The 16047-nt window shown below is 44.8% G+C and overlaps 1 protein-coding gene across 1 annotated transcript in view; it reads left to right on the top strand.

Moving 5' to 3' along the window:
- LOC118397922 (ras-related protein Rab-10) overlaps positions 1–16047 on the top strand; it is a 45624-nt gene continuing 29577 nt past the window's right edge. The window contains exon 1 of the mRNA XM_052471681.1: positions 1–818. Coding sequence (XP_052327641.1) covers positions 692–818 — 127 coding nt within the window. The 5' untranslated portion in view covers positions 1–691. The remainder of the gene's footprint in view (positions 819–16047) is intronic.

Raw genomic sequence — 16047 nt, 5'->3', positions numbered from 1 at the left:
GTCATGGAGAAAAACATTTGCCCTTTCTACAAGTCAACCTAAATTACGCCTTTTTACTCCTTGACAATCTGACCAATCGGGTTCAGCTGTATATTTGGAAAGCAGTGATGTGAGCCAATCACCGAGCGAGATTTTGACAGAAGGGGCGGAAAACAGACGTATGGCTAGGGTGTCGCGGTGGTGCATGCATTTGAAGGCGACGTCACGGCTGTCGTTTGTTTCGGGGTCTAATCATCGACAAAACAAATAATTGTAACAAGATCGTTAATTTACACACTTTTTAACCTACGGAAATTTATAATTCTTCTCGATCGCAAGTCCCGAGGCGGTTGTAATGACGGGGAATGCCAATAATTTTAATGAGCTCGCTGGTAGTTTGAAGAAAGAGTAAGTCGGGGAGGGGAGCCATTTTGTCCCGACAGTGCGAGAGAAAGAGAGTGGAAAAGGGGGAATCACACGGGATACCATTTTTTTTTGTGGTTTTTAATTCAAATGCTGTAAGAAAGCCCGTCTTGGTTACTCTTCGGTTACTGTTGCGACACGCTACCCCCGGTGGTATATAGCTAACTAGCCAACTAGATATCAACATAACTCCAATATTACAGACCGTTCCTCTGCTTGTAACTCAGGCTGGCTCTAGACCTGCGGGAGATAGTTTCTGCTCTGTCCGGCGAACACAACTTGTCTATCGATGGCGAAGAAGACCTACGACCTGCTCTTCAAGCTCCTGCTGATCGGGGACTCGGGCGTGGGGAAGACCTGCGTGCTGTTCCGCTTCTCAGACGACGCCTTCAACACCACCTTCATCTCCACCATAGGTGAGTTACCGGGACAGGGGTGTCAACACTACTGGGGGGACCACAACTGTATGGATTCTGCGGGGGCAAATTCTCGCTAATAAATCGCCACCTGTAGCTTCGTTGACGTAGATATTTCACATGTCACGATGACTGACGCTCCCTAAATAGCAGCTAACAAAAAGGCCCATGGCGCAAGTTTGCTGAACTCTCCAAACTAGCTAGTTAGTGTACTAAATGGTTCGTTTTTAAAAAACGTTTTAAAATGACCAAACTAACCAGTTTGTTCTGGTACATTATGCCTGTCTTATTTCTACATTTCACTTATTTGTTCGCTAACATTAGCTAGCTGACGAGCTGGTTGGGTAACATACATGTACAATGTGTAGACTTAACTTATGTTACCTAGCTATCTGGTGGCCCTGAGTTGTCAACTAACTAGTCTAGTTTCAGAGAAACCAAGTAGTATAACCGGTTATGTATTTTGAAATGCTGGCTTGCCAGGCCACCAGACTGTGCCAGCTTTCATGTAGAATGGGCCGTTAGCTGGCTAATGATATACATTCGTACACTATATAAACATTTTTAGTCATAGTTGTCAGTCAAGGGGCTTTGATAGCTAGCTTTCACGCATCTCTGTATGTCTTGGTATGTGAGGAAGATTCTAAAAACATCTACGTTTTACTCTTCTGAAATCATAAACAATTCATGATGATGGCGTCACTGTCTTTTGTCGCTTTTGCTGCCGTGTTCAAACTGGGAAATTGAGGTGGAAAACGAGCTCCGACTGGGAAAAATAGGTTTGAAAGGTCAACCAACTCGAAATTTCAAATTGACCTCAGACCTCTTGCTAGAGCTCTGACCTGAAGATCACTGATATCATGATTTGATCTAATATTTTTCAGAGTTTCCAGTTGTCTTCAAAGCACCATAAAACTCATGGTAGGCCGTATCTGTGTGATGCTGGATTCAGTGCTCTCATCTGCATTAAAACCAAATATCAATTTAGGTTGGATGGGATAGCAGCTATGAGAACACTGAACCCAGCTTCACACAGATATGAGCTGGAAAATGGTTTTATGGTGCTTTCAAGACAACTGGTAACCTGTCAGTGATCTTCAGGTCGGAGCGCTAGAAGATGCCAGAGTTCTCAACTTATAGGACTGAGTTGGATGACCATTCAAAACAATTTTTTTCCCTGTCTGAGCTCATTTTTTCTTGAGTTCCCAGGTGGAGGCTGGGTCTAGATGGCTGTGTCTACACTTGAAACTTATATGCAACTTTTCAGAATATGAAGAGTGCGTTGACAAGACTGGTCTAGCTGCACAGCGTTCAGATTGTGTTGAGATCTGTCTGACCACTTCAGGAGGTGGTCAGGGGCGTATTGTGAGGTTTCGTCCTCAGTCTGGAGGAATTCAGGCTACTGAAACCACATACAGGGGGTGACGTCATCACCAGGGGGTGACAGTCACCACCAGACTATACCAGACCCAAGACAGCCTACAGACTACAGTCACCACCAGACTGTACCAGACCCAAGACAGGCTACAGTCACCACCAGACTGTACCAGACCCAAGACAGGCTACAGACTACAGTCACCACCAGACTGTACCAGACCCAAGACAGGCTACAGACTACAGTCACCACCAGACTGTACCAGACCCAATACAGGCTACAGTCACCACCAGACTGTACCAGAACCAAGACAGGCTACAGGCTACAGTCACCACCAGACTGTACCAGACCCAAGACAGGCTACAGACTACAGTCACCACCAGACTGTACCAGACCCAAGACAGGCTACAGGCTACAGTCACCACCAGACTGTACCAGACCCAAGACAGGCTACAGGCTACAGTCACCACCAGACTGTACCAGACCCAAGACGGGCTACAGTCACCACCAGACTGTACCAGACCCAATACAGGCTACAGTCACCACCAGACTGTACCAGACCCAAGACAGCCTACAGGCTACAGTCACCACCAGACTGTACCAGACCCAAGACAGGCTACAGTCACCACCAGACTGTACCAGACCCAAGACAGGCTACAGTCACCACCAGACTGTACCAGACCCAAGACAGGCTACAGTCACCACCAGACTGTACCAGACCCAAGACAGGCTACAGGCTACAGTCACCACCAGACTGTACCAGACCCAATACAGGCTACAGTCACCACCAGACTGTACCAGACCCAAGACAGGCTACAGGCTACAGTCACCACCAGACTGTACCAGACCCAATACAGGCTACAGTCACCACCAGACTGTACCAGACCCTATGGAGGGCTGCCCTATGTCCCGTAATGGATGGAGACCCATCTGTACAAAAGCGCACCATTCCATCCCAAGGAATCTGTTTTTTATCAATATAGCAACTCACTGAACATCTCATATTTCATTTCATGCTCTGTAATCATGAGAAAGAACAATATGTCCCCATGAACAGCATCCCCCCAACATGTTTATCCAACAAAAGTCAAAGCATGGGCATCTCGGTCCTCACAGCTGACGTCCATTTGCAGAGCATAATCTGGGGAGTTCTTGAGTCATTCATCAGAGTATAAATTCTTAGTTTAATGGTGTTATCTGACACAGGCATTGATGTGAGTTTCTGTGCCTTTGTCTCCCCACACATTTTTTCACCATATTAATTGCGTCCGGTAATATCAAAGTCCCTGCAATAGTGTAGCTAGTCATTCACCGTAGGAATGATTCATAGTGTAGCTAGTCATTCACCGTAGGAATGTTTCATAGTGTAGCTCGTCATTCACCGTAGGAATGTTTCATAGTGTAGCTAGTCATTCACCGTAGGAATGTTTCATAGTGTAGCTCGTCATTCACCGTAGGAATGTTTCATAGTGTAGCTAGTCATTCACCGTAGGAATGTTTCATAGTGTAGCTAGTCATTCACCGTAGGAATGATTCATAGTGTAGCTAGTCATTCACCGTAGGAATGTTTCATAGTGTAGCTAGTCATTCACCGTAGGAATGTTTCATAGTGTAGCTAGTCATTCACCGTAGGAATGTTTCATAGTGTAGCTAGTCATTCACCGTAGGAATGTTTCATAGTGTAGCTAGTCATTCACCGTAGGAATGTTTCATAGTGTAGCTAGTCATTCACCGTAGGAATGTTTCATAGTGTAGCTAGTCATTCACCGTAGGAATGTTTCATAGTGTAGCTAGTCATTCACCGTAGGAATGATTCATAGTGTAGCTCGTCATTCACCGTAGGAATGTTTCATAGTGTAGCTAGTCATTCACCGTAGGAATGTTTCATAGTGTAGCTAGTCATTCACCGTAGGAATGTTTCATAGTGTAGCTAGTCATTCACCGTAGGAATGATTCATAGTGTATCTAGTCATTCACCGTAGGAATGTTTCATAGTGTAGCTCGTCATTCACCGTAGGAATGTTTCATAGTGTAGCTAGTCATTCACCGTAGGAATGTTTCATAGTGTAGCTAGTCATTCACCGTAGGAATGTTTCATAGTGTAGCTAGTCATTCGCCGTAGGAATGTTTCATAGTGTAGCTAGTCATTCACCGTAGGAATGTTTCATAGTGTAGCTAGTCATTCGCCGTAGGAATGTTTCATAGTGTAGCTAGTCATTCGCCGTAGGAATGTTTCATAGTGTAGCTAGTCATTCGCCGTAGGAATGTTTCATAGTGTAGCTAGTCATTCACCGTAGGAATGTTTCATAGTGTAGCTAGTCATTCACCGTAGGAATGATTCATAGTGTAGCTAGTCATTCACCGTAGGAATGTTTCATAGTGTAGCTAGTCATTCACCGTAGGAATGTTTCATAGTGTAGCTAGTCATTCGCCGTAGGAATGTTTCATAGTGTAGCTAGTCATTGCCGTAGGAATGTTTCATAGTGTAGCTAGTCATTCACCGTAGGAATGTTTTATAGTGTAGCTAGTCATTCACCGTAGGAATGATTCATAGTGTAGCTAGTCATTCAGCGTAGGAATGTTTCATAGTGTAGCTCGTCATTCACCGTAGGAATGTTTTATAGTGTAGCTAGTCATTCACCGTAGGAATGATTCATAGTGTAGCTAGTCATTCACCGTAGGAATGATTCATAGTGTAACTCGTCATTCTCCGTAGGGGTGTTTCATAGTGTAGCTCGTCATTCACCGTAGGAATGTTTCATAGTGTAGCTAGTCATTCACCGTAGGAATGTTTCATAGTGTAGCTCGTCATTCACCGTAGGAATGATTCATAGTGTAGCTCGTCATTCACCGTAGGAATGATTCATAGTGTAGCTAGTCATTCACCGTAGGAATGATTCATAGTGTAGCTAGTCATTCACCGTAGGAATGTTTCATAGTGTAGCTCGTCATTCACCGTAGGAATGTTTCATAGTGAAGCTCGTCATTCACCGTAGGAATGTTTCATAGTGTAGCTCGTCATTCACCGTAGGAATGTTTCATAGTGTAGCTAGTCATTCACCGTAGGAATGTTTCATAGTGTAGCTAGTCATTCACCGTAGGAATGTTTCATAGTGTAGCTAGTCGTTCACCGTAGGAATGATTCATAGTGTAGCTAGTCATTCACCGTAGGAATGATTCATAGTGTAGCTCGTCATTCACCGTAGGAATGTTTCATAGTGTAGCTCGTCATTCACCATGGGAATGATTCAAGTACAACGGTGAAGTGCTGCCTTTTCCCGCTCTCTCGTTGAATTGTATCTCTTAGATTATAATCATTTATTTAGATTAATGTTAATCACACTACAATCATTTTGACATAGATGATATTAGAGTAGTATATATATTTTATTTTTCTTTGGGGTTTTGGAAATTCTCCCGCGACCTTATTTTCGTATCAGGCGATCCCTAGTTTGTAAACCGCTGTCATTTAGGTTACTATTCAAATGGTAAACCAAACTACAACAATTCAGCCAAAATGTATTTTGTTTAGAAGTAATAACTAGTGATTCCAGGCTATTGTGAAATGGAGGAACATGCTCTATGTAGCCTGCTCTTCTCCATTACCAAAACATGATCTATTTTTAGCCGATATTGGAATTAATACACACGCACTATATTAAACAGGGATAATGTTGTAGGTTACACCAGCAAGTAGAACAATATTTCCAGGGCTTGTGTTTTTATTATACATCTGATTATTTGACATGAAGGTGTGGTAAGCTAAAACGTTTAGCTAGCTTGCTATTTTCTTAGCCACCTAGCCAGACTACCAGCTAGCTACTACTAGCAAGGGAAGGTGTCTCTTCCTTGTTTTAACTAAATTAAATGACACAAGAAAAACGTTGCAATCACCCCCTTGTTAATGGTAGTGGGACTAGGGAGGATATCATGGCTCCAAAAGGTGTCTGTGGCTCAAATCCCACTCCACCCACAGAGCAACAGAGTGGTGCTTGCAGTAACCTTTACTGGCCACAGTTGGGCAGTGTGTACATCAGTATAGCCCAATAGGTGTGTGCGTGCAGTGTAATAGGAGTGTTCCCCCTTCTCTGACGCAGCAGTCATACCTTCAGAGACATGCAGCTTCTTCTCAAAATACACCACCGGAAACCCCCTATTCTCTCTCGCCCTCTCGCTCTCCTCTCGATACTCTCCTTTCCTTTCTCTCTCTCTCTCCTCTCTATCCTCTTTTGCCACTCTCCTCTCTATCCTCTTTTGCCACTCTCCTCTCTCTCCTTTCCTATCTAACCTTTCCTATCTAACCTTTCCTATCTAACCTTTCCTATCTAACCTTTCCTATCTCTCCTTTCCTATCTCTCCTTTCCTATCTCTCCTTTCCTATCTCTCCTTTCCTATCTCTCCTTTCCTATCTCTCCTTTCCTATCTCTCCTTTCCTATCTCTCCTTTCCTATCTCTCCTTTCCTATCTCTCCTTTCCTATCTCTCCTTTCCTATCTCTCCTTTCCTATCTCTCCTTTCCTATCTCTCCTTTCCTATCTCTCCTTTCCCATCTCTCTCTCCTTTCCCATCTCTCTCTCCTTTCCCATCTCTCTCTCCTTTCCCATCTCTCTCTCCTTTCCCATCTCTCTCTCTCCTTTCCCATCTCTCTCTCTCCTTTCCTCTCTCTCTCTCTCCTTTCCCCTCTCTCTCTCTCCTTTCCCCTCTCTCTCTCTTTCCTTTCCCCTCTCTCTCTCTCCTTTCCCCTCTCTCTCTCTCCTTTCCCCTCTCTCTCTCTCCTTTCCCCTCTCTCTCTCTCCTTTCCCTCTCTCTCTCTCCTTTCCCCTCTCTCTCTCTCCTTTCCCCTCTCGTCCTCCTGTCTTTCTTCTGGCTCCCAAGTGGATCAGCGGTCTAAGGCACTGCATCTCAGTCCGAGGCATCACTACAGACCATGGTTCGATTCCAGGCTGTATCACATCTGGACGTAATTGGGAGTCCCATATGGCGGCCCACAATTGGCCCGGCGTCGTTAGGGTTTGGCTGGTGTAGGCCGTCATTAATTGAAAATGTGTTCTTAATTGACTTGCCTAGTTAAATAAAAAATGAACACACCTTTCCTCTGTCGCCTCTCCTTAACCAGAAGCAGTTTGAACCTAGAATCTGTTTTCAGTCAGTAACTCTTGTGTCATAGTACTTATCTAGCAGTCGTTTTTTTAGCGTTCTTCATCATAACTATTGGATTGATAGTGAAAGTTAGGGAGTATCTCCTAGTGTGTGTGTGTGTGCGTCAGGGTATCCGTTAGCCAGTAATAGCTGGCTTTTGGCTGGTCAATAAAATTGGCCCTGGTTAATTGTCTGGGAGAAGGTGGAAAAAAATCCCACTGCAAAATAATGCTTTTTAGCCTATTCATTGATGGAAATACCAGTTGGTGGAAATATATTTCACCAGTCATGCATATGTCTATAGGTTCATTTGCATAATTTAGTGGAATTAAATTTAGTTAGCCCGGTTAGCCAATGTGCAGGACTATCTGCATTGTGTCCCACCACCTGCCAACCCCTCTTACGCTACTGCTACTCTGTTCATCATATATGCATAGTCACTTTAACCATATCTACATGTACATACTACCTCAATCAGTCTGACTAACCGGTGTCTGTATGTAGCCTCGCTACTGTATGTAGCCTGTCTTTTTACTGTTTTATTTCTTTACTTACCTATTGTTCACATCTTTTTTGCACTATTGTTTAGAGCCTGTAAGTAAGCATTTCACTGTAAGGTCTACCTACACCTGTTGTATTCGGCGCACGTGACAAATACATTTTGATTTGATTAGTCGTTATGTAGTCTATATCATACATAGACTGTCTGCTGCTGCACCTCCTCGCTCAGCTCCTGTGTCCTCCTCCTCCTCCTCATGTTCTTTTGGTTTTCAAATCAACTTTCTGCCGTTGTCCAGTAGCCAAACTTCAAACCTAGTCATATGCTAGTTGATGATAATCCTAGTCATATTAGCATTAGCAAGCCATGCTAGTTGATGATAATCCTAATCATATTAGCATTAGCAAGGCATGCTGGTTGATGATAATCCTAATCATATTAGCATTAGCAAGGCATGCTAGTTGATGATAATCCTAATCATATTAGCATTAGCAAGCCATGCTAGTTGATGATAATCCTAGTCATATTAGCATTAGCAAGCCATGCTAGTTGATGATAATCCTAGTCATATTAGCAAACCATACTAGTTGATGATAATCCTAGTCATATTAGCATTAGCAAGCCATGTTGTTGCTAGTTGTTGATAATCCTAGTCATATTAGCAAACCATACTAGTTGATGATAATCCTAGTCATATTAGCATTAGCAAGCCATGCCAGTTGTCGCGTCTTTAGATCTCCTCTTTCAACATTTCTAACAGATGTTGCAATAGTCGCATGATACCACTTATGTGCGGTGTGCTTTCGACATACAGAAACTCAAATCCTTCTGTTCACCTGATTTAGAATTCCTCACAATCAAATGTCGACCGCATTATCTACCAAGAGAATTCTCTTCGATTATAATCACAGCTGTATATATTCCCCCCCCCCCAAGCAGACACATCGATGGCTCTGAACGAACTTTATTTGACTCTTTGCAAACTGGAATCCATACATCCTGAGGCTGCATTCATTGTAGCTGGGGATTTTAACAAGGCTAATCTGAAAACAAGACTCCCTAAATTGTATCAGCATATCGATTGCGCAACCAGGGTTGGACAAACCTGGGATCATTGTTACTCTAACTTCCGTGACGCATATAAGGCCCTGCCCCGCCCTCCTTTTGGAAAAGCTGACCACGACTCCATTTTGTTGATCCCTGCCTACAGACAGAAACTAAAACAAGAGGCTCCCACGCTGAGGTCTGTCCAACGCTGGTCCGACCAAGCTGATTCCACACTCCAAGACTGCTTCCACCACGTGGACTGGGATATGTTTCGTATTGCGTCAGATAACAACATTGACGAATACGCTGATTTGGTGTGAGAGTTCATTAGAACGTGCGTTGAAGATGTCGTTCCCATAGCAACGATTAAAACATTCCCTAACCAGAAACCGTGGATTGATGGCAGCATCCGCGTGAAACTGAAAGCGCGAACCACTGCTTTTAATTAATCAGGGCAAGGTGACTGGTAACATGACCGAATACAAACAGTGCAGCTATTCCCTGCGCAAGGCTATCAAACAAGCTAAGCGTCAGTACAGAGACAAAGTAGAATCTCAATTCAACGGCTCAGACACAAGAGGTATGTGGCAGGGTCTACAGTCAATCACGGACTACAAGAAGAAAACCAGCCCAGTCACGGACCAGGATGTCTTGCTCCCAGGCAGACTAAATAACTTTTTTGCCCGCATTGAGGACAATAGTGCCACTGACACGACCTGCAACGAAAACATGCGGACTCTCCTTCACTGCAGCCGAGGTGAGTAAAACATTTAAACGTGTTAACCCTCGCAAGGCTGCAGGCCCAGACGGCATCCCCAGCCGCACCCTCAGAGCATGCGCAGACCAGCTGGCCGGTGTGTTTACGGACATATTCAATCAATCCTTATCCCAGTCTGCTGTTCCAACATGCTTCAAGAGGGCCACCATTGTTCCGGTTCCCAAGAAAGCTAAGGTCACTGAGCTAAACGACAACCACCCCGTAGCACTCACTTCCGTCATCATGAAGTGCTTTGAGAGACTAGTCAAGGACCATATCACCTCCACCCTACCTGACACCCTAGACCACATATGTCAGAGTCAAGGCCCATGGGCCACATCCGGCCCATATTAGCGAGAAGGTTTTACGGCCCCTGGGATGATCTTGATTTATTATTAGAACCGGCCCGCAGACCGCAGCAAGCCGGCAGCCCGCAGATCTTTTACACGCACCAATACTACATTTCCCACAATGCAACGGTGACGCACCGAGCAGTAGGCTGCTTCATTTCAATATTTATTGGCACAGCAGTTGTCAGCATCACAGTAAAATTAACTTTCAGATACCCATCAAAAATGGCAAAACGGAAGGTGGACACTGAGAACCGGGGTTTCAAACAAGGTGGGAGTCGGCGTATTTGTTCACGGAGGTAGCTGGAAAACCTGTGTGTCTTCTGTGTGGAGAAAGTGTGGCGGTACTGAAAGAGTATAATCTGAGACGACATTATGAAACGAAACACGCGGACAAAAACAAGAATATGGACATGGAACAAAGGCTACAAAAGGCAGAGGAATTAAAACGAGGCCTCAAATCTCGACAGGCTCTGTTCAAAAAAGCCAAATCACAAGGCCAGGCTGCTGTCAAGGCCAGTTTTATTTTGGCAGAAGAGATCGCTAAATCAGCCCGGCCATTTACGGAGGGGGATTTCATCAAAAACTGCATGATTAAAGTTTGTGACGAAGTTTGCCCAGAAAAAAGGCAACTCTTTTTAAATGTGAGTCTGAGCAGAAACACCATTGCCGAGAGAGTAGACCAGTTGTCCATCAATCTAAAAGAGCAGCTTGTGAAAAAGGGAAAGATTTCATTGCATATTCCTTGGCTGTGGATGAGAGCACCGACATTTCTGACATTGCCCAGTTGTCAATTTTCATCCGCGGAGTGGACTCCAGCCTAAGCGTGACAGAGGAGTTTTGGGCTTTACGTCCTATGCATGGCACAACTACGGGGCATGATTTGTATGAAGAGGTGTCAAGATGTGTAAATGAGATGGAGCTGCCTTGGGAAAAACTCGTGGGTTTGACAACCGACGGAGCACCTGCGATGTGTGGACACAGGAGCGGACTGGTGGCGAAGATACGGGAAAAGATGCAAGAGGAAAACGCGACAGGTGAGCTGACAGCTTATCATTGTATCATACACCAGGAAGCGTTGTGCGGTAAAGCCTTGAAAATGGAGCATGTAATGAGCATCATCACGCGCACAGTTAACTTTATCAGAGCCAAAGGTTTGAATCACCGCCAGTTCAAGGCATTTCTGACGGAGTTAGAAACGGAGCATGGTGATTTGCCTTATCACACAGAGGTGCGATGGCTAAGCCAGGGAAAGGTGCTTCAAAGACGCTGAGGAGATTTGTCTGTTCTTGGACAGCAAAGGGAAAGACACAACACAACTCCGAGACGAAATGTTTCTGTGTGAAATGGCTTTTCTGTGTGACATTACGAGTCATCTGAATGCAATGAACTTGCAGCTGCAGGGTCGGGATCGTGTCATCTCTGATATGTACAGTACAGTGAAGGCATTTAAAACCAAACTGACTCTGTGGGAGACGCAGATGCGGAAAGAAAATTTGAGCCACTTTCCCAGCTGCCAGACCATGAAAGAGAAGCTCTCTACCAGTGCGTTCCCGAGCGCACAGTTGGCTGATAAAATAGGTATGCTTGCCGCTGACTTTCGACGCCGATTTGCTGACTTTGAAGCACAAAAAAGCAGGTTGGAACTGCTCGGTAACCCATTTGCTGTTGACGTGGAAAGCTCACCACCAAACCTCCAAATGGAGTTGATTGACCTCCAATGCAATGATGCACTGAGGGCAAAATATGCGGCAGTGGGTGCTGCGGAGTTCGCCCGTTTCCTCCCGACACAATGCCCCAGCTGCGCATCCAGGCTGCTCAAACGTTGTCTATGTTTGGCAGCACATACCTGTGTGAACAACTGTTTTCTTTGATGAACTTGAACAAAACATCACACAGAAGTCGACTTACTGCTGAACACCTCCACTCAATTCTGAGGATTTCCTCAGCTCAGAGCCTTACCCCGAACATTGATGAACTTGTGGAAAAGATGGGACACCACCAAGTATCACCCTCAACCTCAAACAAGTGAACATTACTGTGCAATCACATATTTAGAGTTTTTACTCAGTTCAAGTTTAAAAGTTAAAGTTTAATATTTGTTTTCACTGCATGTTACTTCTCCTTAAACAAAGTGTTGTTTTTGATTAATAGATTTTTGCACTTTATTTTATTGTATTTCAATCCAATTATATTTTTTAATATTTCAGTTGAGTGGATGATAGAAAATTGCTATTATTGTTTTTTTCTTTGAAGTAAATTTAGCCCACTTTTGCTAAAATAGAAAATATAGGCTACTGATGGTGCCTTGAATACCGGTTTCTTTCATTTAATGTTCATGTTATGGGGATTTTTATATAAAGGAAATTTGTCTTTTGTGTCTGTTGAAAATTAAAGATTACTGACAGAGCCATAAGAAAATATTGCTTTATTTATCTGATCATATTGGAATATATTTGTTAGGTTTTCAGTAGGTTCAATTAGGTTCACTAGACTATATGCGTCATTTAAACATTTTTCAATGAACATTCGAACAGTCCGGCTTTCGGCTTGTAGCTAAATTTTTTATTTGGCCCTCCGTCCATTTGACTTTGACACCCCTGCCCTAGACCCACTCCAATTTGCTTACCGCCCAAATATGTCCACAGATGATGCAATCTCAACCACACTGCACACCGCCCTAACCCATCTGGACAAGAGGAATACCTATGTGAGAATGCTGTTCATCGACTACAGCTCGGCATTCAACACCATAGTACCCTCCAAGCTCGTCATCAAGCTCGAGACCCTGGGTCTCGACCCCGCCCTGTGCAACTGGGTACTGGACTTCCTGATGGGCCGCCCCCAGGTGGTGAGGGTAGGTAACAACATCTCCACCCCGCTGATCCTCAACACTGGGGCCCCACAAGGGTGCGTTCTGAGCCCTCTCCTGTACTCCCTGTTCACCCACGACTGCGTGGCCACGCACGCCTCCAACTCAATCATCAAGTTTGAGGATGACACAACAGTGGTAGGCTTGATTATCAACAACGACGAGACTGCCTACAGGGAGGAGGTGAGGGCCCTCTGAGTGTGGTGTCAGGAAAATAACCTCCCACTCAACGTCTACAAAACTAAGGAGATGATTGTGGACTTCAGGAAACAGCAGAGGGAGCACCCCCCTATCCACATCGATGGAACAGTAGTGGAGAGGGTAGTAAGTTTTAAGTTCATCGGCGTACACATCACAGACAAACTGAATTGGTCCACTCACACTGACAGCATCGTGGAGAAGGCGCAGCAGCGCCTCTTCAACCTCAGGAGGCTGAAGAAATTCGGCTTGTCACCAAAAGCACTCACAAACTTCTACAGATGCACAATCGAGAGCATCCTGGCGGGCTGTATCACCGCCTGGTACGGCAACTGCTCCGCCCACAAACGTAAGGCTCTCCAGAGGGTAGTGAGGTCTGCACAACGCATCACCGGGAGCAAACTACCTGCCCTCCAGGACACCTACACCACCCGATGTTACAGGAAGGCCATGAAGATAATCAAGGACAACAACCACCCGAGCCACTGCCTGTTCACCCCGCTATCATCCAGAAGGTGAGGTCAGTACAGGTGCATCAAAGCTGGGACCGAGAGACTGAAAAACAGCTTCTATCTCAAGGCCATCAGATTGTTAAACAGACACCACTAACATTGAGTGGCTGCTGCCAACACACTGACTCAACTCCAGCCACTTTAATAATGGGAATTGATGGGAAATGATGTAAAATATATCACTAGCCACTTTAAACAATTCTACCTAATATAATGTTTACATACCCTACATTATTCATCTCATATGCATACATATATACTGTACTCTATACTCGATACCATCTACTGTATCTTGCCTATGCTGCTCTGTACCATCACTCATTCATATATCCATGTGTATGTGACAAATACAATGTGATTTGAAGTGTTTTCCCTCTAATTGCATTATGGAAGGACCAGTCATGCTGTGACGGCCCTGTATTTTTCTGAACCGTCTCAGTGCAGCTCCTTCCAATAGGGCGCTTTCCCTTTAATTCCCAATTAAATAGCCAGCATTAGCTGCGCAAAAGTGGGGTTGTGATGGAGACGTGACTGAGGATGTGTTCAACCCTCAGCTCCCGAAGCTTCTCTATTCCGTTTGTTTTGTTGCCGTTAAACGTGTGTTTTGTAGCCTAAGAGAGTTTACCCAGGATCGGATCCACTCTTTGCTTCGTGGCCTTTCTCCGCTGGAGATCTATTGGCGGATTGGATTGTCTGACTGACCGACTGACTACCACCTTTTTGTATACGGTATTTCATTTGTTTTGATGTGATGTATACTGTGATGATTTATGTAGTTAGTTGTAGTTGAGGACTTAATAAGAGTTGATACGCTTTAAGTTCTGTGGTAAAATAATTGTTATATTGATGGTATGTTTAAATACTGGGTTTACGCTACACTGAATGAACGGACAAACATTGCGTGACAAAAGTCACTTGAGTTCACTGAACTCCTTTACCGGGCTGGACTCTTTTTAGGCCCGAGGTACAGGACATTTCTGGAGGAACCAGCACTCATTGTGATATTATTATATGTGTGTGTGTAATCATTGTTGTCGCTAATACAACCCACGCAAAATAATATAGTTGTTTTGAAGTTCTTCCCAATGTTTTAAGGGTTTATGAAAAGTTTATTTCCATCCTGACTTTTACATAAGTCCTTTGTATTGGTGTAGACTTGACGGACCAGATGGGACTCAATCCCACCCAAACTAAAAAGAGAAACCAATGTTTTCTCTGGTAGGCACGAACTACCTGGCACCCCTATAAATGATAACCTCAAGTCAAAACAGTTACAATGCGCAGTTTACTACCTTGTGCACATTTCTGCACTTATGTGAATAAATAATAGTTGATCAACGTTCTAAGCTAAACATTCTGATCTATTGCATTAGACTCATTGCTTTTTGAAGTTGTTTGTTTTATGTAGCCCGGGCCTACTGGTTGTATGAATTTGAGATCTGTTGTCCCAGAGTCTCTCTTTTGACATTAATGCTTGTCGTCTTGTCCACTATGGGGGGGTAGTACAGGGCTCGACATTAACCCTTGTCCACTATGGGGGGTAGTACAGGGCTCGACATGAACCCTTGTCGTCTTGTCCACTATGGGGGGTAGTACAGGGCTCGACATTAACCCTTGTCCACTATGGGGGGTAGTACAGGGCTCGACATGAACCCTTGTCGTCTTGTCCACTATGGGGGTAGTACAGGGCTCGACATTAACCCTTGTCCACTATGGGGGGTAGTACAGGGCTCGACATGAACCCTTGTCGTCTTGTCCACTATGGGGGGTAGTACAGGGCTCGACATGAACTCTTGTCCACTATGGGGGGTAGTACAGGGCTCGACATTAACCCTTGTCGTCTTGTCCACTATGGGGGTAGTACAGGGCTCGACATTAACCCTTGTCGTCTTGTCCACTATGGGGGGTAGTACAGGGCTCGACATTAACCCTTGTCGTCTTGTCCACTATGGGGGGTAGTACAGGGCTCGACATTAACCCTTGTCGTCTTGTCCACTATGGGGGGTAGTACAGGGCTCGACATGAACCCTTGTCGTCTTGTCCACTATGGGGGGTAGTACAGGGCTCGACATTAACCCTTGTCGTCTTGTCCACTATGGGGGGGAAGTACAGGGCTCGACATGAACCCTTGTCGTCTTGTCCACTATGGGGGGAAGTACAGGGCTCGACATGAACCCTTGTCGTCTTGTCCACTATGGGGGGTAGTACAGGGCTCGACATGAACCCTTGTCGTCTTGTCCACTATGGGGGGTAGTACAGGGCTCGACATGAACCCTTGTCGTCTTGTCCACTATGGGGGGTAGTACAGGGCTCGACATGAACCCTTGTCGTCTTGTCCACTATGGGGGGTAGTACAGGGCTCGACATGAACCCTTGTCGTCTTGTCCACTATGGGGAGTAGTACAGGGCTCGACATTAATGCTCGTCTTAAGACAAAACAATCTTGACAGACTTTCTCAAGTTGTGCACGACCCCTCTGAC

This window comes from Oncorhynchus keta, chromosome 19, assembly GCF_023373465.1.
Source record: "Oncorhynchus keta strain PuntledgeMale-10-30-2019 chromosome 19, Oket_V2, whole genome shotgun sequence".
Classification (NCBI taxonomy): Eukaryota; Metazoa; Chordata; class Actinopteri; order Salmoniformes; family Salmonidae; genus Oncorhynchus; species Oncorhynchus keta.
Note: the sequence above shows the minus strand (reverse complement) of the source record. Positions and strands in the feature narration are given on the sequence as shown.